Source organism: Xiphophorus maculatus, chromosome 19 (genome assembly GCF_002775205.1).
Source record: "Xiphophorus maculatus strain JP 163 A chromosome 19, X_maculatus-5.0-male, whole genome shotgun sequence".
Taxonomy (NCBI): Eukaryota; Metazoa; Chordata; class Actinopteri; order Cyprinodontiformes; family Poeciliidae; genus Xiphophorus; species Xiphophorus maculatus.
Window position 1 is genome coordinate 16,628,814 of NC_036461.1, and position 26,978 is coordinate 16,655,791.

Genomic DNA, 26,978 nt, shown 5'->3' on the forward strand with positions numbered 1-26,978 from the left:
GCTACATCGTAGGAGTAACCAATAGTTGTGGACTGCACTGTGGAAGAAATTAAAATGCACTTTTAGTAGCTGGATATTGCTAACAACCACCTGGGATAGGAGCTGTGGATTATATTACACTGACCCCAAATGAATGGTTCAAAACTTTAAGGATGCTTTTTGTTCCAATGATTATGTCTATCTTCAAACTATTTGTATAGATAGATACATGGATGCTATGTCACAATAAACAAAAAACACATTGTATGATCGAAATATTAAACATAGAGAAACAGTGCATTATTAAAGTGTAAAATTTACAGAACTGTAACTATTTACTGTAGCAAATAGTTTCAAATTTAGTGACGACAGTAAAATTGTTGCGAGTATAGTTTGTTGTTACAAATGCAGTTAAATGTTTCAGTACAGCTCAATTGCAGGCATTTTTTTATTTGACAGATTTTTCTTTATGTATTACAACTTCCAACCTGATGGGGGCGGTATGCATACTTCTCTGGTAAGTGTGACGTAGCCCCGGCCATCACAACTACCTACAAACATAGATGGGTCACAGCAAATGGTTACAATGCTAGCTGAGCGTTTGTAGATCTGGGATGCCTTCCAGGACAAATGCCAAACCAGAAGTGGTGGTTTTGTTCACGTCCCCTGTGTTTTATAAAGCTGAAATAACTCAGGAAGACTAAAGCACGCTGTTACTGTAAGTTTGTATGCATTTTAAACACTTTACCTTGTTTATTCGAGGGCTAGAGCGAGTTCAGAGTTTTATTGAATAAAGCTAACACGTCTGCCCAGCCGTGGTTAGCTGCTGCTGTTGAAAGGTCTGAAGTTCAGGGCAGTGTACATTGACTTTGGCTGAAAATATGTAAAAGTAAACAGAGTCTTCCTTCCTTAAGACACTGTCACCATAGTCTTGACATGTTTGCCAGCTGCCATATGCATTTGCTATATTTAACATGTTTTGTACAGTTAATTTAAGTGAAGAAACAATATTTCCGTGTAATTATTTTGTTTTGAGAAGAATACATTGGCTTGTCATCAGATTGATGGCGGTCTTCTCGTTGTGTGTTGGTTATTTGTAGCTGAAACATTTCACAGAAAAGGCAAAATCTGAGACAAAGCTGCTAAAGTTAGAGATGCACCAATGAGAAATCCTTAGGGCTCATTTAAGATTATCTTTCCAATTCGTAGGTTGTTGCAAAATCTAAATGGCCATAATATTGAATGAAATTAAAGTCATGATTTTTGTTTCCCCAAAGAACCAGGCTGAACAACAACTCTTCATCCCTCCTTAAATAGCACCGTTTCCACCATCAAGCCCTTGCTGCTGTTTCAACAATGAACTATGGGAAACTCCCAGCAGTGAGTGAAAAATGGCTAGGTTTAGGCTCAAATCCTGCATCAGCTTAGTCTCCTTAGCATTGCTCCTGGTCATCATAACGCTGGTTTTAAAGGCCCTTGCCCCAGAGGACTCTCCTTTTGACAGCCCTGGTGAGGTTGAAATAAATATTAACAGACAGACTGCTCCTCAGAACCAGAGAAACTTCAACAAAAGACCTGGAGAGACAAAAATGAGCGACCCTGTTGAGTCAGTCAAGGATGCAGAGCTGGAAAGCACATTGAGGAAGTTTCCTCCTCCCAACTACTATCTCCATGCCTTCTACTATATGTGGTATGGAAACCCCACATTTGATGGCAAATACATCCACTGGGATCATCCACAGCTGCCACATTGGGATGCAAAGGTTGCTCAGGAATATCCACAAGGAAGGCACAACCCCCCTGATGACATTGGGGCCAACTATTACCCCTCCTTAGGGCCGTACAGCTCCAGGGACCCCTCAGTTTTAGAGGCACATATGCAGCAGTTGCGTACAGCAGCCATTGGTAAGCCAAATATGATTCTTAGTTTTAAGATCAATGGTTATCAGTGTTTAAAAATGTTATATTTTTGAATTAGACATTTTAGATATGATTGTCATTAATAGGGATGTCCCAGTTGACATTAGGTTGAACTACACCGTCTTTTAATTCTGCAGAATGGGCTCTTGATTGTAAAATGTTGCTATGAATTAATGTACATTTAGTAGAAGTTCCTTTTCCCTTCAATACATGTCAAAAGTAAGTAATTTTATTTAAGACTAAGTAAAATGTAGACTTGTCCTGTTCCCCAAGAGGCAAATATTTCAGTGCACTCTGGGTCCTTGACATCTGAAAGATATTCTTGTGGTTGATTTTGGATTTTTTTTTTTTTTTTTTACTTTTAGTCAATAAACATGATTTTGCAATAAAATTGTAGAATCTACTTTCCTAATAGCTCTCTGACGCAGATATAGCAAAAACCAAAGCTGTATCAACCTGCTTTAAATTCAGTTGATGTATTCACCAAAATTACTCATCAACATATACCTCTCTCTTAACCCTTACCCCAAAATTAAAACAGTTGTCCCTGCCTAAAGAGAAAACCGTGATTTCGGGTAGACCAAACTTGGTGCAGAGATTCTCTGTCAACTGGACAAAGAAGTGGGACATTCAGAACCGCAGGTCAAGAGACCTAGTTCACTTTGATGAGAGATGAAATAATGAGACCCAAGGTGTCTCAAGAAAGATGTTTCAGCCATTTCTCTTGACATGTTGATAGTTTTGGCATCAAAGTTTTTCAGACCAAGAACACTTTCCTCTGTTGAAATTTTGACTTATTTTCCAACTTTCCCCAAAGGTAAGTGAGGTATTTAGAAATGCTGATTATTTGGGCATGTGGCAACGATTTAATGAAGCCAAATCCCAGTCGGGCTACTGCTGTTCCACGTTGATAAGAGTAATTGAGCTGATCAGGATGTTTCTGGGACTCCTGCTTTTGGTGTCTTATCAGCACATCCCACTTAAAGGAGAACCCGGAGGAGACCCAGAACGATTTGGTATCTAGACGATACCAAGATGTTTCCTTCTGACTTGGCAGGTATCGTCTAGAATGAGCTGTGGACTTTGGCAAAATTTTCTCAGATATTCAGTGAGTAATGGATACATTTTAAAAAATGAATCATTAGAAAAACAGAGTTCTTGGAAGGAATAATTAAAATTTCTGAATTGTTAAGATTTAAATCTGCTTCAAGGATGTATAGATGATGAAAAGAAAGCCACCTTTTGCCTCAGATATTGTGTAGCTGTTCTTCACATTTGTGTTTATCATCAGGTGTCATCGCTATTTCCTGGTATCCCCCTTCCACAAATGATGACAATGGTGAGCCAATTGATGAAATCATACCTTCTTTGCTGGAGGTGGCACATAAATACCACATAAAGGTGCGTATGACAAAAGCTTTGTGTTTTGTGGAAATTTTATCAGATGTTGTTCAGCTGTGCTGAAATCCAATGTCAACACCTTCGAGCTGTTGGAATCAAATGCAAAAAATAATACTGTCTGTTTGCAGGTTGCTTTTCATATTGAGCCCTACAAAGGAAGAGATGAAGTCAACATGTTTACCAATGTCAAATACATCGTTGATAAGTAGGTTTTGTACTAGATTAGCTGTTTTATAGTCACCTTCTACTTTAAGTGAATGAATTTCTATTTACCATTGATTGCATATCTCTTAGATATGGAGAGCATCCTGCATTTTTCAAGTACCGGACAAACGCTGGCAAACTCCTTCCACTTTTTTATGTGTATGACTCCTACTTAATGAACTCAGAGCAATGGGCTAAGCTGCTGAAACACACAGACAGCAGCAGCATCAGGGACACACCGTATGACGCCATCTTCATCGCCCTACTAGTTGAAGAGAAACATAAGCGAGAGATCCTTACTGCAGGGTTCGACGGCCTCTACACCTACTTCGCTACCAACGGTTTCACATACGGCTCCACTCAGCGCAACTGGGTCTCTATCAAAGCCTTCTGTGACGATAACGACCTCATATTCATTCCGAGTGTGGGCCCAGGATACATTGACACAAGTGTTCGACCATGGAACTTCAAAAACACTCGAAATCGCATCAACGGCAAATACTACGAAACCTCGCTGAGTGCGGCGTTGGAGTCCAGACCCAATTTTATCTCCATTACCTCTTTCAACGAGTGGCACGAGGGGACTCAGATTGAGACGGCCGTTCCCAAAACGGGTCAAACCGTGTACCTGGACTATCTGCCGAATAAGCCGACCATCTACCTGGAGATAACTCGCAAATGGGCAGCAATATTTGGTGGAGAGCGACAAAGATGGCAGGACTGATCATAGAGCCTATTTATTGAAAATTATATATACTACTGAAAAACTCATTTAATTTGTGAAATGGACTACAATTTGAAAATGATGGCTGGTTGTTTAAGAAATTTTAAATGAGGTAAAGCCACAGCGGAGATAACGACTCATTCACTATGTTAATTTTGACTTCAGTCGTGTTTTTTTAATTTTTATTTTTTGCACTTAAACTGTGAACTGTGTTAGTTTCTGTTTACTTTCAATTGTCAAGTGATTTATCAGGAGTCAAGCTTGAAAGATAATTCAGATATTCCAAGACATTCCAGTCTTCAATGCTAATATGGGCCTTATTGATCCAAACAGTAAAGTGACAGAGTGGCTTTTTTGTTCTGTACCTATATTGTGAATGCAGAGTGTGTTCAATATTTTCTTTTCGCCTTATTTGAGGTGTCTCGCTGTGATATGTTTTGGAATGGCACTTAAGCGTTTGCACGAATCACTTGAATAAACTGATCAGATGCTGATGTGTAGAAAGTTGTCATCGCCTTTCAAACCCCCACAATCAAGCACATCACACACAGTTCAGATTTCTACCAGTGTCCCGGTTGTTACAGCCAGCCTTTCTGTTTTGAACAGGTACAACTCTATGAATAACAGACAATTTCACACTCCTGCTTGTCTTGTGACCTCGTTATCTGAGATGAGAAATTCTTTAGGTGAAAAAAAAAAACTGGAAGTGATTTCAGTTTTATTTTGCACTTGCTAGGTGTTCTCAATATACTGAAATAAGTGCTTGTTAAAAAGGTCACGGCAGATTTATCAAAATCAGAGTAGAAACCGTAGAAGTGTGCCAACCATCTGGTTTTTCCTAAAACTCGGGGTCCTTATTCTCAGATTCTCAGTGCTATGAGCTCCTATTTTACCCTTAAGGATTTCTGCTGAATAGTGATTGAGCCAGCCGTGTGATAAATCAATGCTTTTGCTTGCAGTTTGTCTTCGATGTCTGCAAAATAACAGCAGCACATATGTAGGAATTAAAATGCCAAATATTAATAGCTTACATTTTTAATTTGAGAGAGAAATTCATATCTTTGTACTGTTGGCGCTCAAAACATTTGGTTTCTTTCAAATACAATCTGAGATCCCCAAACCTGACCTCCATCATAGAGACAGCAGTCTCTGACAGACCTTTCAGCCAAAAATAATAATAAAAAAATCAGGAACATCTATAATCGCCATCATAAATTGATGTTTTCACAGTTTCAGTAATACAATCTTGCCAGACTGATAAAACTGTTATCTATTCAGCCAGTTGAATAAAATCTTACTGGAACTCAAAAATATAGACTTATGTAAATACATCACACCTGAAATATGAATATGATTGCATATAATAACCACTCGGTGTTGGATCAATACCAAAATGTCCAGTATCCCACGCCCTTAGTGAGGAGGTGTGGTTGACCCCGTTGCTAGGTGTGACGCTGACCTTTGGGGGCTGATTGGTTCTTCTTGTTGTTTAATAGCCACTGGCAAGCAACTCAATGGAGCATTAGTGCTATCATCTGGTAAGGAGTGTGGGTCAAATGTTTCCAAAAAACCCCCAAAACAACCTGATAGCCTATCAAACAAATTACACCATCTGAAAACACTGCCAAGGCAGTTTGTGGCCTAGTGTTAAAAAGTCCCTCCATGATATACGATAGTGATGGGTCCGGCAACACCGATGCGTCGGCGCATGCATCAAGCCCATGAGTCTCACGAACATGGTCCAACTCGTAGCAAAAATTAAAAAACATTATATACACACAAAAACACTCACTCTTTATAAAATGGATACTAATTTTACTTTTTACTGTAAAATTATAATCTATATGCACATTTTCTAGGTATTTTTAAACATTTTATTCTAACTTTGAGCAAATAAATTCATTACCGTAACATAATTTCCATAAAGAAATTTGAAACCACAAAACCTTTTTTTTTTCACATTTTTTGGACACCAAGGACCCTAAAATCTTCTAAGACATTCTATAGGCTGGGTTCGTGAGAATCACCCCCATAGACAAAACCCCGTATTGCTTTCAGCAAGTCACGTGACCGATACAGAAACTGTTTTGAAATGACACCGGTGCGCCAAACTGTGTTTATAAGGAACCTAATCTGTCAACGGGATGCATTTCTCCAAAGAATTCTTGATCTTTTACGGGACAGCGTCATCCACGGAGCAGCCACGAAAGGTGTCGTAGTTTGGGACCATTTTGATCCTACATCAGAAAATAAGGTATCGGTTATCACTTCGTTGTTGTTTCTTTTCAGTTTTTACTTGAGTCTATCTGAATCCAAATTCAGCTGAAATTGACTCTTAGTTTTTTTTTTCATATTATGTTCTGCAGGTTAAATGTCGCACATGTTTGACAGAACTGTCTTATTTAAATAAATCCACCTCCTCAATGCTGAGGCATTATAGGGCCATGCATCAGAATGAAGTCCTAGATACATCTAGGATAAACTCAGGTTTTTATAAATTATTTCATATAAATTTAATTCTTTAATTTTCCTTCAAATGAATACTCCTTTTACGTTGTTTTATTATCTTTTAAGACACCTGCCTCATTCACTGTCAAAAACACGAGATATTAACAGAGATTTGTACAATTTTGGGCCTGTCTATAATAAGCTGGCAAAAAATACATTTTTAAGTGGGCCAAGTATATTTTCTGATCAGAATCAACCAAACAGAGCAAGCTTGACAAGCTAGAGCAACATTTTATAACTTAGGACGATGATGTGCTTCAGGACTCTTTTAGGGATGGGAAATGTAGTTTACTCATGAAGTAAGTAAAGATCAATGACTTCCAGGTCTGTGAACGTATTTCTACTGCATTCAAATTTTATAGACCCCCACTGAGTATAAGAATAAGCTCTTCTTCTGGTTCTCTAAAACAAATTTCATTAAATTTCTGAGAAGTTGAGTTGTTTGAAAAATACTGGTGGAAATATGCACCAGTGACGACCTCTATTAAAACTGTGACATCCTCTATTACAGACGACAGCTTGAAAATATTTAACTGGAGCAATGTTTGAAGTTGCCACTTACTGATAGGTCTATGTTGTTCCATTTCACACTCCAGTGCATTTTCTTTCTGATTCAGCACATTGTTTAAACATTACATGACTCATTTAGTCAAAGAGTCCTACGACTCTTCCAAGTCATAGGAATGTGTGGTCCAAAAAGAACGTCTTTCATGAGATCCACAGCAGAGGTCTGTGTGGGTCATTGTTCAGACGTGGAAGCTCTTTTCAGTTTTACATTCTTAATGGACTGCGTAATATTTTCACTCAAATGGATTCAATTGAGACGCCTCCTCCCCATGCACTATTTCATCCTTACGTTGAAGCCCAGTCTCAACAGCATGTAAGTTGTCATTTTTATGTTACAATTCTTCGTCTTTTGTCCATTAAGCATCAGCAGACCTTTTGTGATTGTAACTAATTTCAACTTGTTGAGACCAGGACATTTCTCTCTGGGTTATTAAGGGCCATCTGGACTCAGATTTCCTTTCCTGATGCCCTTCTGTTTAAACTAAACTCTGGCTATAAATCCTACATTTATTGAGGATCTAGATTCATTAAGCTCATCTCACGGCACAACAGCAATGACAGATAAATGTCTGACCCAAGTGCTCAATGAGAGGTTGGGATGATCTAACACATTTGGAGCTTGATTCTGTTTAGCAGAAGCACATAAGTGCTTTTTAAACCTTTGCACTTTCAGTTTAGATCATTCATTTTGAAACCATGCAGAGTCTCACAAGACCTACGCTATAATCTGATCAGAAAGGACTTAAATGATTATTTAACAAGCTTTCCCAAAGTTTGATGGGGGAAAAAAATACACATTTAGGAGTGAACTTGCATTTTAATCCTCTCTGGTTAGAAGTGTATTCATTATGCGTGAAATCATACATCCACTTAATATTTACAAGAATTTCATGCTCTGTTAACATAGTCGTTCAAGTTCATTACCATTACTGTAATCTTTATTTTGCATCGTCCAAAGGTCAAAGGCAAAAGTATTTGCTTGAATTTACAACAAACAAACAACAGTATTTTAATGAGATGTTATGTGGTAGATCAACTCACTCTATAGTTCATTATTTTTTTCACAAAATAGTTCAAGTCCAGTCAGATCACATTGAATCTCTGAGCTGATTAGGTCTTTTTTGAAAACTCACGGCTGATTAACATCCCGGGCTGTTTGACTATCCACATACTTTAATTGGTTTCGGCCAATAAGATGAAAGTTTGAATGGAACACATGTGATGGCATTTGATGGCATTCTTGACGAAATGTGCGACATTTAGTGCCAACATTCTTTTGTAGAGTCGAGGCTGTTGTTCAAATGTCATAATTTCACATTTCAACAACTCTGGACTATGTTTGGTGATTGGGTGACTTATACAGATAATTAGTTTCCTGGTGGTTTGTGTCATCTACGTAAATGGGGGATGAAAACCCCCAATTATTGGGGCCATAACAATTGCATAAAAAATGCATAACAATCAATCAATCAATCAATCAATCAATCAATCAATCAATCAATCAATCAATCAATCAATCAATCAATCAATCAAGGTTGTATATAAGGCACATTTCAGCAGCAAGGCAGTTCAAAGTGCTTTACATCATAAAAACACAAAAAATATAAAGTCATACCTGATTTCTTTTAAAAACAACATATTCAATTTGTTGCTTCTTAAAATTATGCCCCACTTTAACCTGGTTAAATAACATATAATATATTTAGTGGCTTTCCCATGACAAAACGTGAAAACATTGAAATTGCATGAAACTTTTTGCAAAGTATTGTGCAGTGCTGTTGTTTAGAAAAGAGACATTCTAAACTTCAAAGTGGCTTTTGAAGGCAGCTGCAGTACAATTCATTTAAAAATATTAAGATATTGGACTGATATATTAAAAAAAAACCAAAACATGCCATGCAGTTCAGATGTTAATGGAAAATGATGTGTCGTATGCTGTGTTGGGTTGTTAACTGACATCCCAACGAGACATACATAATGTCATGATTGTAACCTCTCAAAATGTGAAGAAGAAAAAAAAAACATGCATGTTTACGGAATGCACAGTCTCTATTGAACAGCATATATTTTTTTTTAAATGCGCCGCAGCAGCATCTCCACTTCCTCCAGCAGCACTGACTGTAAACAGAACAAGGTAGCGCATGGGCAAGCCAGCAGGGAATTATTCCACATCGCATCACATCCCTGAGCATATATGGCGTCCTCTCACACCGAGCCGCGAATTTAATGTGCAGCGAATCGAGGCAGCCACCCCCGCCTCCTCTTTTTTTTTGTATCTTCTTTTTTTTATTTTTTATTTAATCATTATTTATTTAATTAATTTGCAGCCACCATCTCCCAGTCGGTGTGCTGCAGAGGGAATGATGCGGGCAGCGTGCGTCGCCGCTTCATAGGTAGCGTCTTTCTCCTTTTTTTTTCTTTTCTCGAGATCAAGACGACGAATGCGGGTTCATCCCAACCCGCTGCTGCAGATACCCACAGCGGATTGCCTGATTTTATTTATTTATTTATTTATTTTTAATTCCAGGCGCATCCGCAGCTTTTCTGCGTGGTGCAAGGTGTCTTTGAACCTGAGAAGGAGAAGGATCTCCGGGAGAAATCAGAGGAAGGCTCTGTTTTGACTCACGTATGTCGAGATGGTGAGTAGCCCCTAAAAAAAAAAAAAAATCCTCTGGTTGTTATTTTCATTTATTTGCTTCTGGTATCCAATTACTCGGCTAATTAGTAGTGATTTCTGCAGAAGGGGCAGAATGACAGAGATTCACCGATCTCCGCGTCTCATTTAACTCCTCCATTTTTAAAAAATATATTTAATCCACCAGACAATTTAGATCGTGCGCTTCCACCCTCCTAATGAATGGGACTTCTGTTTTCTTGTCCGTGTTTTGCAGCTCCAGACATTTTCAGCCCCATTCAGCATTACTCGGGCTTTTATTCTGGCGTTTGGGACTCAATTAACGGCGCTGTGTCAGTCGGTGCGTAGCACAATCCCGGTGATTTTCCGCTATTCGTGAACTTTACACAGTCAACCATTTTAAATAGTGTCTCGAAAGCATCACGTTTTAAAATGACCTTCACTGCTCGGTAGCTGGAGATTCATTATTCTCGTGGAGGGAGTGCAGAGTCAGGCTCAGACGTCCTGTACGGATGCTCGTAAATCGGACACCAAGACCTGGCCTGTGTTTTGATGCACATCAGTGCGTCTCAGTTTTAGTGAACCTTTTTTTTTTTTTTAATTGAGGGTATATGTCGAATTTGAAGCAACCCTGTAGCCATAATACGGGTGCAGTTGGAGGGAAGCTAAAGGGATCAGTTGCATGTGAAATAGACTCCTCAGCAGTCCATGGTGCAGGCGTGCACATCTCTACACGGAGTTCTTAATCAGTGTTTATGTCAAGCATCCTGCACCCAAAGTTAATATCCAAAATGGCATAAGGGAAATTAAGCATTCAAACTGTTGTTTGTTCTTTGATGTGATGTACTTGAAGTACATCACATGTCTGATTCTTATAAGCAAAATTTAGCTGCATATGTGGCTTATTTTGAATCCACCCAGGATCACAATTATATACATAAATGCTCAAATACAATGCTAATAATATTAGGATAAATTTTCCTTATCAAAAACTGCAGAGAACTTAAATGCTTATTGTGACCAGGTTCTGGTAAGACTATGACTTCATATTCTTCTTGGTAGAATTGATAGAGAGAACGTATATATTTATATATAATACATTATATATAAGTATATTTCTTTTATATTTTATGTTATATTTTATTAGTATTTGCTATTTTGTTTCAATAGCAGTATGTCATTCCCATGTTGGTTAAATATCCCGGCTGCAGGAGGAAAGGACATGGATGACCAATAACTTTCTCAAACTACTCTTGGCACTCCGCTGCGACTCAAATCCTCAGCACTTCCTTTTTAAACCAGATTGTTGCTATTTCTCTCTCTTCCACTCTAAGAGTCAAATTTGACCCCAACTTATCATTTCAGCAACACATTCAAGAACTTTGTAAGTCTTAGTTCTTTCATCTGAACAACTCTTCCCGAACTCAACCCCTCCCCTTCTGCCTGAAAGATGCAGAGAAGCTGGTCTGTTTCCTCCAGGCTGGACTAATGGAGCACACTCCTCTGTAGGATTCCTTTAGCATTCATAGACACCTGTACATTTAGAACTCTACTACCAGGATCCTGGTTAGGAGACACAAATATGACAACATCACTTCAATCCTCCACTCTTTCTACTGCCTCCTGTTAAAAATGAGGATTCAATGCAAGCTCTAGCTGATCGCATGCCAATGCACCAGGCTACCTGAAGAATCTCGTCTAATTCCCAACAACCATGACAAACCTCTGTTCTGCAGACACTGTTTAATCCCCCAAAGCTCTAAGCTGCACACGACAGGAGGCAGAACCTTCCAGGCAGCAGATTCATGGCTGTGAAAAGCTGTTGAAAGGTTGGAAGTCCTCCTTGCCATCACCCTAATCTTTAGTTCCCTCCAGAGATTATGCATGAAATTCAAGTCAGGATTCTGGTTGGGCCACTACTAAATGTAATATTACATCCAGTCAGGAGAAATGCTGGTAAAATTAAAGATGCCTTTAAACTTAAATCTCCCAGCAGTTTGTGATTATCTCTGTAGTGCAACTGCTTTGCATCTAAAAAGCTAACAGTATCATATTTTTGTAAAATAAAGTCATTAACACAATCTAGCGACATAAACAATAATATGCAGCATCATTCAAACATTTTAACATGTTTTATTTCATCCTGTGGCAGAGAAGAAGTGAAGAAGTCTGATTTGGTCGAGTCGGTGAATAATGACAGTGCTCCTTCTAGTCTTCTCTAATTTTCATTCTGACTCAAAAACTGGGTCACAATTTTTCACACACTGCTTAGCTGCAACTGCACAGAATATGAGTTACAACGATATCTGTATAGATTTTATGTGTGGGTTAAACAAAGAGACCATGCATTCAAAGAAACAGTAAAGAAGGATGAGAATCAATGCAGAATCCTGACTTAAAACATCTGAATTGGAACTAATGTAGATGCACTATTCATATTAAGACTGATACAGTAAACCTGGAAAAGTAGGGCAAGCACTACATTGGACAGGATAATGACCTAAAAAAAAACAAGGGCTTTTTATGGCATAGAAACTGTGTCTTTAACTGGTCAAGAAAGTTGTCCTTAGAAAGGGAAACGATGAAAACAAAGAAATATTAATTTTGTTGATGAGCTGCTTCAAGAAAGGCTGAGAAAGGTGCACACTTTGATATGCTTTGGTTGGTAGCTTCATCTTTTAATCATTGGAAAATGTATTTTCTTTCTTTTCATATACTTTCACAAGTATTTAGAAATGAAACTGCAGATCAAAATAACCGATTGATGTTGTGTGGAAATATTAAAGCAACATCTCAAGCCAAATTCTGGTACAGACGGGTCTTCTAAGATAGTTGCTATGTTAGGCCTTACATCACCTGCCGAACCTCCCAGGTTCAGAAGACGTTTTTATCTTTAGTCGCATTGATTACTGCAACAGTGCCTTCAGAAGTCTGCCTAAAAAATCAGTCAGACAGCTGCAGCTGATCCAGAACACTGCTGCTCGCGTTCTCACTAAAAATCAGGAAGACAGAGCGCAACACCCCAGTTCTAAAATCCTTATGATGGCTCTATAGATGGCTGCTGTTTGTCTATAAATCACTGAACAGCTTAGCACCAAAATACATTAGAGCTCTTTGTCATTGTAGCACTTTGGTCTGCTCTGCATCGCTGGAACCAGAACCAGAACCAAACACGGAGAAGCAACATTCAGCTTCTATATGCTTCAAATCTAGAACAAACTTTGAAAAAACACACAGTTCCTTTAGATCAGGGGTGTCAAACTCCAGTCCTCAAGGGCCGGTGTCCTCCAACTTTTAGATGTGCCTCTGCTGCACCACACCTGAATAGAATAATTAGGTCATTAGCAAGGCTGGGAGAACTGATCTACACAAGGAGGAGGTAATTAAGCCATTTCATTCCAGTGTTTTGTACCTGTGGCACATCTAAAAGCTGTAGGACAGCGGCCCTCGAGGACTGGAGTTTGACACCTGTGCTTTAGATCAAGGCTAAAAAGTTGCTTTTAAAGAGTTGCTTTTGACCCATAATCACTGGAACATTGACCAACATATTTGATGCGCGCTGATTTATTTGATGATTGTCAAAATGTAATGTTTGTTACTGGTTTCACAATTGGTGACTGTATGATGTTCTTATGATGTGAAACACTTTGAATTGCCTTGTTGCTGAAATGTGCTACACAAATAAACTTTACTTTACTAAATGTATACCGAACCTATTCATACAACCAAATTAGTTACAAACTGACCAATGTTTTGGAGGCGCCATCACAAAACCTTGACCTCTGAATCCTGACAAATGTGTGTGAACAAGGTAGCCTAGAAACCTTTAACAGAAGTTCAGTCAGAAGGAATGGGCCAAAGTTTCAGCAAACGATATGAGAAAATTATGGAAAGTTCCCAAAACGTTTGACCCAAGTTATGCAATTTGAAATGTAATACTACTAAATTAGAGATTATAACCTCTTAACTGCAAGAATAAAAAGAAAAATATCTATTATTCTGCAATTTAGCAAATGGAATCAATCGGAGTGTATGTCTGTAAATAAAATAATTGCAGTATTGCATGTGTTTCAACCCAGGTTTTAAATAAAATTCAAATTTTCCTATTTACCCTGGAAAAACTGTATTTAAATGGTCTCAACGTTGACAGTGGCTTGTAGCAGTGAGGATGCACAAAGTATGTAAGAACTATTAATCTTTGATATATGTTTGTGTTTGCAAAGGACCACAGCATTTGCATTTCTGGCATTTCGATGTGAGGAAATCTTTTTTTCACATTTTTATCTTCGTCACAGCAGTGTCCCTGAGTGCAGAGGAACTGTAAAAGTTATCAGTGCTGCACTTGTTAAACTGCTTTCTTTGTTTTTCTTAAGAGCTGATTGTGCATGTGTATAGATAGTGCAGAAACAGAACTGGATGGTCCTAGGGATGTGAACTGAAATGCAAATCTTGCAACTACACACTGAGATAATACATCTGGACCATAGTGTTATTAAGAACTCTGGCATCAGCATTGTACATGTGCAGTGAATACACAATATATAACCTGTGAATACATTGTAAAATAATATCACTTCCTTGAAAATTAATGCTTATTCTTTTCTCTCTTGCTGTTTTGTTGCAGTGACAAGCTGAGTATAAGCCCTGTAATTACATTTATCTGACTGTTAGCATGAACATGTTGTATCAGTGATAAATAATCATTAACATGTTATACCAGTTATAAATAATCATTAACATGTTATACCAGTGATAAATAATCATTAACATGTTGTATCAGTGATAAATAATCATGTTGGGAACCGGGGTTTTTGTTCCCTTTTGTGGGTTTTTTCTGTTCTCCCTGTTGGTCTGTGACTCCTCCCTTCATCCACCAGATGTCACCAGAGGCTGTCTTCCTGGAAGGGCGTACCTGTGGTTCAAGCACACCTATGTTTCATTATCCAATCATCCTGAGGCTTAAGAGGAGCGGACGGTCTGCACTTCTTCGCCTGAATATTAGCCAGTAACGGTACTCTGAGCCCTCCTGAGTGTACTCTCTGAGAAGATCTCTTTGTAATTGTTGCTTCCTTGTTCTCAGGTTTTTTCCTCGTGACACCGTGTATTCTCCTTGAGAAGACCTCGTTCTGGCTTTCGGGATTTCCTCTCCTCGTGACACCGTGGATTATTACCCACTGGTTGCCCGAGTCCCATCTTCACCTCCTCTGTTCGATCACAAACTGCTCCTGGATTCCCCAGCTGGCACTCGGACTGCTCCTCTGTCTTCCTCCACGCCTGTACCTACCTGTCTGCCCTCCTCAGCAGCCTCCACCTTTCCACACGGAACCTCCCCAATCGAGCCATCCTCTGGAACCCTGATCACCTTCTAGACCCACACAAAGGAATCATAACCCCGAGGTGTACATGTAAGTACAAGTAAGATCAGTCTTGAACATTCTTTGATGCTCTCATCTCCGACAGCCACAAACTCACCATCTCCCTTTACTGTCCTTCAGTGTACCAACGACTCTGTGAATCTGCCCCAGGAATTATTCTCACCCGACCTCTCTTGCTTTATTGTATTAATAAACATCCTCTAACTGATTCCTGCTCTCCTGTGGTGTTCTGTATGTGGGTTAGAAAACTGGAACTAAACATGACAAACCAGAAACAAATCCAGATGTTCAAGTTCTGAAAAATTCCTAGAATTGAACACCTATAAATAAAAGTCCTATAAAAATGTAGTTATGTGGTAAAACATGTCATTGTTTTCTACTGAAAGGAAAGTGTTTATTATATTTAGAATTTTGTTTGTGTAAGGTCAAGAAAGTGAATAAAAAAATGGAACAAATATGCAAAGGTCATGCACTTCATTGATGACGATGTTTTGTGTCTAAAAAAAAAAGAAAAGAAAAGACAACCCTCGAGAAAAGATACGACTTTATATCTGACATGTATCCTCTGTTTCAAGGTGTTGGACAAGCGTCTCATGAAGGATGGTTCCCATCAGGTTGCGCTGCCTCTCTTTCCCTGTAGTATCGGGTGTGGACGACGATGAGGATGTTCCTGAATAGATACAGACAGACCGAGCATCGTCCTCGACGCAGTCTCAAACAGACGAAACTTTCCAGAAGCTGGAGAATTATTATCAATTCAGACGACGCTCTGAGAGGCAGCGTTCATCTTCCTCTTCTGACAACGAACGTAAGAGAGAAGGTGAGGCATCAACACAATCTTCTTCTGCAGACCTGTACTCTTCTGTAAAACACAGCCAGACCATGCAATAGATGATTTCTCATTTCTAAGCTGTCTTCTCTAGCATTTGCACAGTTAATGGTTATAAAAATGCAAGTAATTTGGTTTACTTCATTTTACACAAGAAATCTTTTCAAAACTTAGCCCTATCTAAACTAGTGTACAGCTAGATCACAACATTTCATTGGAGATTAAGATAGGATTTCATTGGAGTTAAGTCAAATTGGCATCGAATGTACGTAAGTGTCATAACATTTTACAATGAGGAAAATATTTTGAGTGCATACCAAAAGGGGAACAAAATGTGTCGACAATAGAATATTTTATGAACATCCTATAATTTCTGAGAAATGCACCGATGGAAAAGGAAAGCACAGTGTTTGTCCCTGGTTGGAAAAACCAGAACAGAAAGCTCAGGTGGTCGACCCAAAAACAATGATGTCTCCTTAGCACCGTCATCAACTCCTGGATTTTTTAATCCCTCACAGCATCAAATGTTTTAATCCTACATTTCTGTAAATGTTCTTTTTATTTTGTCCTTTCATACAGACATTAGATCTGTTTGTTGTGGTTGTTGTGCATCACAAAGCTTTCAACACTCAGCAACCCGATGGGAGAACCAAACTTGTTACGGTTATGGAGTGATGCTGCAAAGCTAGTGACATACAGTAAAGATTGCCCCAGGCTTAAACGTGACAGGGTTGGAATGAGATTCCCAATCATAATGAAATGGATTGAAGAAAGCAGAAAAAATGCACATACTATGATTATCAATGTAAAATTTTTTGATATTTAAAGATTCAGGAGGTTATCTGTTGAAGATTAGTGGTAATATTACCCTTGTTTACTTTGTTCAACAATCTGTTTGAAATCCTTTTTGCCTTGCAGAGGTATTTTAAAAGTTTGTCCATGTTTTAGGTGTTCTTAATAAATGTCAAAGATATCTTCTCAGAAGGAAAAGTTTTATTTGAGGAGCAGAATTCATTTTAGTTTCAAGTCCAAAGCTATTCACGGGTGCAAACATTAGAGTCACTCTTCTGTTTACTCTGTTAAGATATTGCTCATGAAGATTTTCTGCTGACAGCAAGATATAATGGTCTAAATGAAGCAGGAGAAGAACAACACCACAAGAAAAATGCTGTTCTCTCACACCATCCTTTTTTTATTTTCTTATAGCATTGATTAGAGAAGCAGTGCTTTCACGATCTTAAACTCTAACATGGAATACCCAGACATGTGTTTTAGCATTCATTGTCATAATGGCAAAACCATCTTCCTGAGTTGCATATTCCCAAACTAAACAGGAAGTTTACGCTCTCAACCAATGATCACGTTGTATTTGAGATGATTATTTGGATCAAGCTAGTTTTCTAGTGTTCAGCATTTTTTAAATTTACAACCACAAAGCTGATTTCAACACTGAAAATGCTGCAGAAATTCCCAACAAGTGCTTATTGAGGTTCTTTATGTGACAAAAATTTCTTGTACTTCCTTTGTCAAGGTCAAGGCATGGGACTGCATGAAAGGAGAAGAAAGCATCAGACCAAGTGTCAGGTTCAAAACAACCTAAACCATCAATAATAACATAAAGAGGAAGGACAAGAGAGTTAGATTTCTTATACTCGTGAGGAGAACGGACAGAGACGTACTCAGTTACAATCTCTACCCACTCTGAAGTACGTCCTGCAGAGTCCTCTCTTTTTATTTCCTTAGGGCGGTCTCTAGTTACATAGCTTATTCGGTTATCTTGAGTTAATTACATAGCGTTGCTGTTTCTTCTGTTCTCTTGAGGCACAGGTGTGTTGCACCTGCTGGATGATGTAGTGCAGAATGCAAAGTGAAGAGTTCAGTTCCCGTTTGTTTCCTTCTGCAGGCGATTGAGTTCAGTTCCCGTTTGTTTCCTTCTGTAGTTACAGTACAGGAACTGATGAAGTTACAGAACAATGAGGAGCAGTTGCAAGGGAGGAACTGATGAAGTTACAGAACAAAGATGACATGCAAAACAACAATCACTTGATTTTCTGCATTACTGTCATGGGATATAACACAATAAGTAAGGTTGTTTTAGTCTTTTGTATCACATCTGAAGGCAGGTTACTGTCCCATGCAGTAGCAACCCATGAGATTAAAACCTCAGCAAATCGAAAGACAAATTTTATGAATGATGGATCTGAAACAAAGCTGCTGTTTTTATTCAGTGAGTATTTACTCTGATGAAATGAAATGGTTATGTTCTGCATTAGTCATGGCAACACATTTCAAAACATAAGAGGCTAAACTGGTCAAATTCATTGGTGTACAAATATGTAGTCAGCAGATGGAAAGTGTCTTCATCTTCGTATCATCATAAATAACATACATTTCGAATCCTACAAGGACGTCCAAAACCATTTACCATTTATAGCAGTCAGTAGGCACAACAATGTTCCAGTTTGTGAGACCTGAGCCTATGACAGCTTAAAGTGATTTCTGTTCCAAATCTCACAGGAGCTAAACAACAACACTTGGATTAAAATAATCACTTCAGCTTGTAAAATGTTTGGTTCCAACAAGCAATCCGTATATTTTAAAGGTTTAGCTTGGCTCTACAATATAGTTTGTCATTTTTACATGCTTATCTGTATGTTTATCAAACTCCTACATGATAAGCTTCAGCTTATTGTACTGTCAGGACGTCCTGACAGTATAATATGCAATGGATAATCTGCGAAAAAATCCAAGGTCCTCTGCCTCCTACCTGTGGTACTGCCATAACAAAAAAAAGAGCCAGGAAGAGTGTCTTATCAGTGTCAATCATACCCAAGTGGGAGGGTTTTACTTACCGCAGGTTTAATGGAAAGATTGTTTTATTAACCTTCAAACTGGTTGAATGAAAAGGCTATGTATATAAATGTATGAGTATTTACACTGAACACAGTGATAGGCCAAGGTGAGTACCAATAACATCACTAAATCAAAGTACACGTCCAAAGACGCAATCACAAATATAACAGGTCAGGTTAAAATGTACATGTCCTTTATGTTTGATCAGATCATAATCATAATTGTATAATTATATTGACCTCTTTAGGTCACCAAGGACCTGTTTTATTCTTCTAATGTATTGCAGATGGCAATAGCCCCTCGGCATGATTCTACCACCTCTATGTTTCAAAGTTCACAACCTCATTGTTTCCTCCAAACATTCTTGTCATTTTTTTGCCTAGTAATCCAAGCTTTGTCTGCAAATAAATATTAGTGTATTTGGGCTTATATGTACAGGTAAAAGCCAGTAAATTAGAATATTTTGAAAAACTTGATTTATTTCAGTAATTGCATTCAAAAGGTGTAACTTGTACATCATATTTATTCATTGCACACAGACTGATGCATTCAAATGTTTATTTCATTTAATTTTGATGATTTGAAGTGGCAACAAATGAAAATCCAAAATTCCGTGTGTCACAAAATTAGAATATCACTTAAGGCTAATACAAAAAAGGGATTATTTAGAAATGTTGGCCAACTGAAAAGTATGAAAATGAAAAATATGAGCATGTACAATACTCAATACTTGGTTGGAGCTCCTTTTGCCTCAATTACTGCATTAATGCGGCGTGGCATGGAGTCGATGACTTTCTGGCACTGCTCAGGTGTTATGAGAGCCCAGGTTGCTCTGATAGTGGCCTTCAACTCTTCTGCGTTTTTGGGTCTGGCATTCTGCATCTTCCTTTTCACAATACCCCACAGATTTTCTATGGGGCTAAGGTCAGGGGAGTTGGCTGGCCAATTTAGAACAGAAATACCATGGTCCGTAAACCAGGCACGGGTAGATTTTGCGCTGTGTGCAGGCGCGAAGTCCTGTTGGAACCTGAAATCTCCATCTCCATAGAGCAGGTCAGCAGCAGGAAGCATGAAGTGCTCTAAAACTTGCTGGTAGACGGCTGCGTTGACCCTGGATCTCAGGAAACAGAGTGGGCCGACACCAGCAGATGACATGGCACCCCAAACCATCACTGATGGTGGAAACTTTACACTAGATTTCAGGCAACGTGGATCCTGTGCCTCTCCTGTCTTCCTCCAGACTCTGGGACCTCGATTTCCAAAGGAAATGCAAAATTTGCTTTCGTCAGAAAACATGACCCAGGTGAGATGCTTTTCGCGCTGTTTCTTGGTCAATAGTGGCTTGACACGAGGTATGCGGCAGTTGAAACCCATGTCTTTCAAGCGTCTCTTGGTGGTGGTTCTTGAAGCACTGACTCCAGCAGCTGTCCACTCCTTGTGAATCTCCCCCACATTTTTGAATGGGTTTTTTTCCCAATCTTGACTAGGGCGCGGTGATCCCTATCGCTTGTACACTTTTTCTGACCACAGTTTTTCCTTCCCTTTGCCTCTCTATTAATGTGTTTGGACACAGAGCTCTGAGAACAGCCAGCCTCTTCAGCAATAACCTTTTGTGTCTTCCCCTCCTTGTGCAATATGTCGATGGTCGCCTTTTGGACAGCTGTCAAATCTGAAGTCTTCCCCATGTTTGTGTAGGCTTCAGAACTGGACTGAGAGACCATTTAAAGCCCTTTGCAGGTGTTTTGAGTTAATCAGCTGATTAGTTTGTGGCACCAGGTGTCTTCAAAATTTAACCCTTACACAATATTCTAATTTTGTGACACACGGAATTTTGGATTTTTATTTGTTGCCACTTCAAATCATCAAAATTAAATGAAATAAACATTTGAATGCATCAGTCTGTGTGCAATGAATAAATATGATCTACAAGTTACACCTTTTGAATGCAATTACTGAAATAAATCAAGTTTTTCAAAATATTCTAATTTACTGGCTTTTACCTGTAATATTTTGCTCTGAAATTTGAATTTGACTACTTAATCCCGTTTTCTTCTTTTTTTAGTCTCTAATGTTTTATGTTATAAAATCACTCAAGCCTAGAAAAATAACTCAAACACATTCATTAAATGTGAGAATTTATATTACTTTCATGGAAAACTGTAAGTGTCTGTGAACCTTTGACCATAACTGTGTCTCTGCATGTTGGTTATACACAATTTATAGAGTTTTTTTTCCCTATAAATTTTTAATCTGTACTTTCTCTTTATCTTTTTCAATGTCCTTGTGAAGAAAGTATCCCTAGGAAGACCTGCTGAGTCAAGACCAGTCAAACCTCTTTAGGTCATCAAGGATGTGTTTCATTCTTCTAAAGTTCAAAGAAGCATCTCTCACTGCGGACCATCAGTTTTATTGAAAGAGCACAGATTCATAAAGGGCTTTGTGTGGATCTCAGCATGCTGCCAACAGGTCTGTAAAGCAAAGTGATTGAAGAAGCATCACTGCTCAGAGTTATTCCATAATATCTAATGCATTGTGCTATGCAGGATACATTTTCAAGACAGCTTTCATTCAATAGAGAGTGAAATGAATGAATACAAAAACAGAGACAAATCTTGATATTGAAACCTTTTGATTGTGTTTTCTTTTTCTCTCTTTTCTGTGCTCTTCTCAGGACAGAGCAAGCCATCTGGAACTTTTCACAAAATCCTTCGACCGCTTCTGTTCAGTATTTTTATTCTCGGATGTTTTGTGACTGCCTTCTTGATGTATTTTAAGCCATCCACCAGCTGGTTAAATGGTCCATTAGAGTCATCTGATTCCTCAAATCATGTCAAGCATGTCTTTGCAAAGAGCGACAAAAACATGACTATAGTTCTTGTTTGGCTGTGGCCCTTTGGACAAACCTATGAAATGAACATCTGCAGCTCTGACTTCAACATCGAGGGCTGCTTCATCACAGCGGATAAAAACTTCTACAACAAATCGGACGGGGTCGTCATCCATCACAGAGACATTGCTGGGGACCTGTCCAACTTGCCGACATCCCAGCGTCCCCCGTTCCAGAAATGGATCTGGATGAACTTGGAGTCGCCGTCGCATTCAGCCCAGCTTCCTGGGATTAATAACTTGTTCAATCTGACTCTCAATTACCGTCAGGATTCTGACATCCAAGTGCCTTATGGGTCTATTGTAGCAGCAGATACTGTGGAGGACTTTGTACCACCAAGCAAAAGCAAACTGGTCTGCTGGATCGTCAGCAACTGGAATCCAGAACATGTACGAGTGAAATATTACAACGAGTTGTACAAACACATTGAAGTTCATGCGTATGGACATGCATTTGGGGAGTACGTCGCTGACAAAGATTACATCCCTACTATGGCCAGTTGTAAGTTTTATTTGTCCTTTGAGAACTCAATCCACAAGGACTACATCACTGAAAAACTGTACATCCCCCTCTCTCTGGGCACAGTGCCAGTGGTTCTTGGCACAACCAGAGAAAACTATGAGAACTTTGTTCAAGGAGATGCTTTTATCCATGTGGATGATTTTAAGTCACCCAAAGAGCTGGCTGACTATCTGCTTCTTCTGGACAAGAACGAAGAACTGTACCTTGGGTACTTTAAATGGAGAAGGCACTTTAAAGTAAACAGAGCCCATTTCTGGGCAGAGCACACATGTAAGGCCTGTGATTACCTGAGACAACACAAAGAATACAGGGCATTCAATAACCTTAACAAGTGGTACTGGGGCTGATGGTGCTTAGATGGACTATGCAGCACTCATCACCTCTATAAGGTGGGACTCAGCACACAGAAAAAAAACAATTACTTGGTGAGACAAACATTAAGTTAAAAATTTAGATGTAATATTTAATTCAGGCCGTTTTGAAATACCATCTCATTTGTGATTGTGAAGATGTCACCTATGCAGAGCACTGAAATCAAATGTGAAGGTAGTTTAACACTGTTGTGAATAATTTTGGAAATCTGTAGATGTCTTTAAACATTCTTTGACGTTTACATTTGCACTGCAGATCTAAAAGATGCTTCTCTTTACATTTTGTGAAGAATGATCAATGATCGTAGTAGCAATTACTTTCAGCGGGCATGTCATTAAGAACTTGGTTTCTGTAGTTGGTACCAGAAAAAAATGATGTGAATTGGATTTTATTTAGAAGGTTCCCTTGCAGCCTGAACAACCATAATTTTCAGCATTGTCCAAGTCTTGACATGAATTAAAAAAATAAGTAAGTAATATGGAGACTATCTTACCTTCCTCTCTTCTTACCTTTTTTTTCTGCTTAACTTCTTGTTTCATTCTATCCTTCAACACTTCCGTGTTTATGTAAATCTGTTTTTTTTTACCCCTGTATTCTAAGTCCTCCTTTTCTTTCCTTTTTCCCTTCACTCTTCCATCTCTTTTGTACTTCCTTCATTTTCTGTGATCTTCCCTCTGCCTGTCTTCCTTCCTTCCCTTTTCCTTTCTTCCTAACTGAGGCTCAGTTTCCATGGCCTTCTGACTATTTCCTCTTATGTTTAAATCCAAATACTCAACAGCAAAGAAAAGATACAGCTCTAAGGGGTTACAGAAGGAAATGAACAAAATTTTGCGGTAAATCCTTTGAACATTAAGCCACTACACTCAGGAATCATTTCATCCCTATTAAACTGGTAACAACAACAACCAAACAACCAAACTGGTACCAACAACAACCAGATTTGTTGTTGGTAACAACAACAAATCTGACTCCTCTGAAAACACACCAATGTTTTGTTGTGTTTTCACACCAAAAGGTCAACATTTATCAGGACCTAAACGCATACTGATTACTTTCCAAACTAAATGTGACAAATTCTGAGACAGCTGTCTAAACGCCTTTTTAATGGCATCACCAAATTAATCACAGAACTGATGATGTCATGACAACATGAACCAACATTTGTGTTTGTTTTGTCTATTTTTAAAGAAAATGATGTCCCATCAGCTTATCCCTGTGATTATGAACATCTTTGTTAGCCTCTTTGTCAGCCAGTTTTGTCACAGCCGATATAAATCAGGCTGCTTTCGGTAACAACTAGGCCAAAGGTAGTATAACTCCAGGAAATGCAAAGCCTATGAGATGGCATGACTAAACTTTTGTAAAAAAAAAACAAAAGACAGTCTTTAACCCGCCTGGACCTCTTCAAAAGCAAATAATGTGTTAACGCTAAAAGTCAAGACTAATTCGTAGTCCAGCAGTATGTCAAGTTATGAAAAGCCTAAATTCTCTAAACTAAATTCAGTTCAGGTAAGGGACTTCTTTTTTGCAATATAAACTAACTTTTGAATTAAAAATACACTCTAAAAAGATCGGCTGCAACATTCACCTCACTTTAGCTAACATCTCAGCTTACAGCAGCAGATAGTCAATCCGTTCCAAAGGAGCCTCCAACTACTCGATACTGAAGAGCATAAAGTCTCAGTGCTGAATAAAAGTCCCTATACACTGAGCAGAAAGTGTCACCTTTTTAAATTTATTTATTTTTTACAAACCCTGATAGGTATTTTCCTTTCGAACCTAAATAAAAGAAAGAACCACAGACAACGTATATGAATTTTATGTAGAGCTTTTGCAAAAGGAGAACAAACCCCACCAACTTGAAATAATTACATGATTGGTTGATTTTACTATTTGTAACCGCTCACAGGTGACTAGCATTGGAATAGTCCTCTGGATTTTCTCGAGGGTTCGACCAATCACAAAGCTGTTGAGGTCCTTTTATCTACCTAGCAACAGAGCCGGATGATTTCTGACTACTCGCTGCTTTCAAATAAAACTGGAAATTTTGACCCTTACCCTAAGTTGCTCTTACTCTTAATGATATTTACATTGCAAAATAATCCACTTATGAATGCAGGATTTTATTTCTGATGATCAGAAGTTCTTTACAAAGTGTCCATTTATTTTTATTTCAATAATTTATTAGGCCCTTTGAGAGACCTTAGAGGGTCCTGATGGGTCGTCTGTTGTAATGATGTCTATTGTGGATTATGATGCACCTGCTCTGTTATCTCATAGAGCAGGTGCAGAAGATGAAAAAACAAAATCAAAACATGGCTGAGTCAATATGCCATGCTTCTCTGCAATTTCAAAATAAAGCCTCAAATATTTATTTGTAAAGTTAAATACTGAGTTTTAAATGGAAGTTTTTCCAAAACCATTTTGTTCTGAATTAAAAATATGTAATAGATCATCCATATTTCTTTTCTGTGATTCATCGGAGAGTGCGTAGTTGAAAGCGGGTTTGCGGGGCTCTTTGTTCCTCTGTTGCATGTAGCACTACATAACAATTAAGATCACATTATCACAGTAATATAATTATATTACTTTTAGATCTCCTTTGAAAAGCTGTAAACTGGATTCCATCACCACCCATCATCAATGTTTGGACATTGTGTTTTTTCATTTAAGTTTTAATTCTGAGCAAAAACCATGTGAACATTTTATGCAAGTTGAACTGGCAGCTCTCTTTTGGGTCAAAGCCTGAAATATATATTTTTTGTGTGAGTTGAATACTTCTTCATTGTCACTGGGACCAGCGTGTAAAGTATCATGAGCTCAGTTTTATACTACACTTTGGAAACTAAAATCAATATTGAAACAATACGTGACATAAACTGAAGGGTTCAACTTGATAAAACGGGGCTGTGGCATGAGATTATCAATCCAACTCCATTAGCGAAAGAACAGCATAATATGTTGTAAATATTTTAAAAATTCAAATGTCTTTATAACAGTGGTAAGATGCTGAATAAAATTCTACTGTATTCTTGTGGGCGATGTTTTGATGAATTAAGAGGCTAAACACTGAGGTAAACAGTCGGAAACACTTGAAGTAAAAATACAGATCAGAGACGATGCTTGTAGTGCCGGGGAATGGGAGCATGTGTGTGTGTATGTTTTTTTTTTCTTTTTCATTCAAATGGTTTTGGATCAGGTGGAAATCCTGTTGGCATCACGTCCGAAAGAAAGGTGTGCCAAAAATGCAGCCCAGATATAGCACTTTTATTTATGTAAAGTTGTGTACCTCACTGTGCTTATGGGTTGTCTTAAATGGAGCTGTTTGAGTTTATCAGCAAGCCTGTCCAACAGATGCTTTTGTTTACGGTTTTATAATGTATAGTTCTTTCTCCTTTATGAACATGGAGCTTTGTTGTCCAGTGTGGTCGGTAATTTTGCACAAATGGGGTTTCTGTTGTGAATGTTGTTTGTCCCATTCATCCTTTCTTCTTTTCAGATACAGCGAGCTGTAGATTGTCTGTTCAGGATTGGAAGGCAAATCAGGAATTATCTTGTTAATTTGCAGGTACGGAGATCAAAAAACATCTTGTACTATGAATGGGATTAAATCTCTTATGTGTGGTTTCTACTGAAATTACAAAAAAAAAAAATCTGCCAGTTTACTGAGACATTTAGTGAGTCAGAACAAGTTTTTTGCCAAATCATTGTATTTTGCCAAATGTGTTCTAACTATAGATGTCTACTAGTATAATGGAGAGAATAAAGATATGGATAAATGAATAAACCTGAATGGTGTGACCTAATGTTATACTAGAACCAAATATTTACATACATTGTAAAATAAGACACACAAAATGAAACAAACTAGACCTGTCCTATTTTAAACCAGTCAGAAAAACTATTTCTCTTTGCTAAATGCCAGAAAATAGAGAAACAGGTTGAGAATAATTTTTTCTTCAAAGAAAGTGCTAAGTGAGTGCTTAAGAACAGACTTCTAGGTCAAACTAAGTTTGACCGTTTTTTTTTTTTTTTTTTTTTTACTTTGGATTCTAAGTCCAATGACAGAAAGTTTTACTCCCACAGAATTAGGCACCATGCACACACACACACACGCACACACACACACACACACACACACACACACCCACACACACACACACACACACACACACACACACACACGCACACACACACACCCA

At 38.3% G+C, this 26,978-nt stretch overlaps 2 protein-coding genes across 7 annotated transcripts; both read left to right on the forward strand.

The window, feature by feature from the left end:
- Positions 1 to 570: 570 nt before the first annotated feature.
- Positions 571 to 4,722, forward strand: manea (mannosidase endo-alpha). The gene is made up of 5 exons (XM_005798379.2): positions 571 to 697; positions 1,257 to 1,884; positions 3,191 to 3,300; positions 3,429 to 3,505; positions 3,595 to 4,722. The coding sequence occupies exons 2-5, from the start codon at positions 1,371 to 1,373 to the stop codon at positions 4,226 to 4,228; spliced, it is 1,335 nt and encodes a 444-aa protein (XP_005798436.1). The 5' UTR covers positions 571 to 697; positions 1,257 to 1,370; the 3' UTR covers positions 4,229 to 4,722.
- Positions 4,723 to 9,412: 4,690 nt separating this feature from the next.
- LOC102225778 (alpha-(1,3)-fucosyltransferase 9) lies at positions 9,413 to 26,563 on the forward strand. 6 transcript variants are annotated; one of them, XM_023352990.1, is made up of 6 exons: positions 9,413 to 9,942; positions 14,816 to 14,949; positions 15,019 to 15,343; positions 15,889 to 16,133; positions 21,285 to 21,461; positions 21,667 to 26,563. In XM_023352990.1, exons 5-6 carry the CDS (start codon positions 21,449 to 21,451, stop codon positions 22,749 to 22,751), a joined length of 1,098 nt encoding a protein of 365 aa, XP_023208758.1. In that variant the 5' UTR covers positions 9,413 to 9,942; positions 14,816 to 14,949; positions 15,019 to 15,343; positions 15,889 to 16,133; positions 21,285 to 21,448; the 3' UTR covers positions 22,752 to 26,563. The 6 variants fall into 6 exon arrangements, with proteins under 6 accessions (XP_023208758.1, XP_023208756.1, XP_023208755.1 ...); XM_023352988.1 differs by having other exon boundaries at positions 9,413 to 9,696; positions 9,831 to 9,942; positions 14,816 to 15,343; XM_023352987.1 differs by having other exon boundaries at positions 14,816 to 15,343.
- Positions 26,564 to 26,978: the final 415 nt, after the last annotated feature.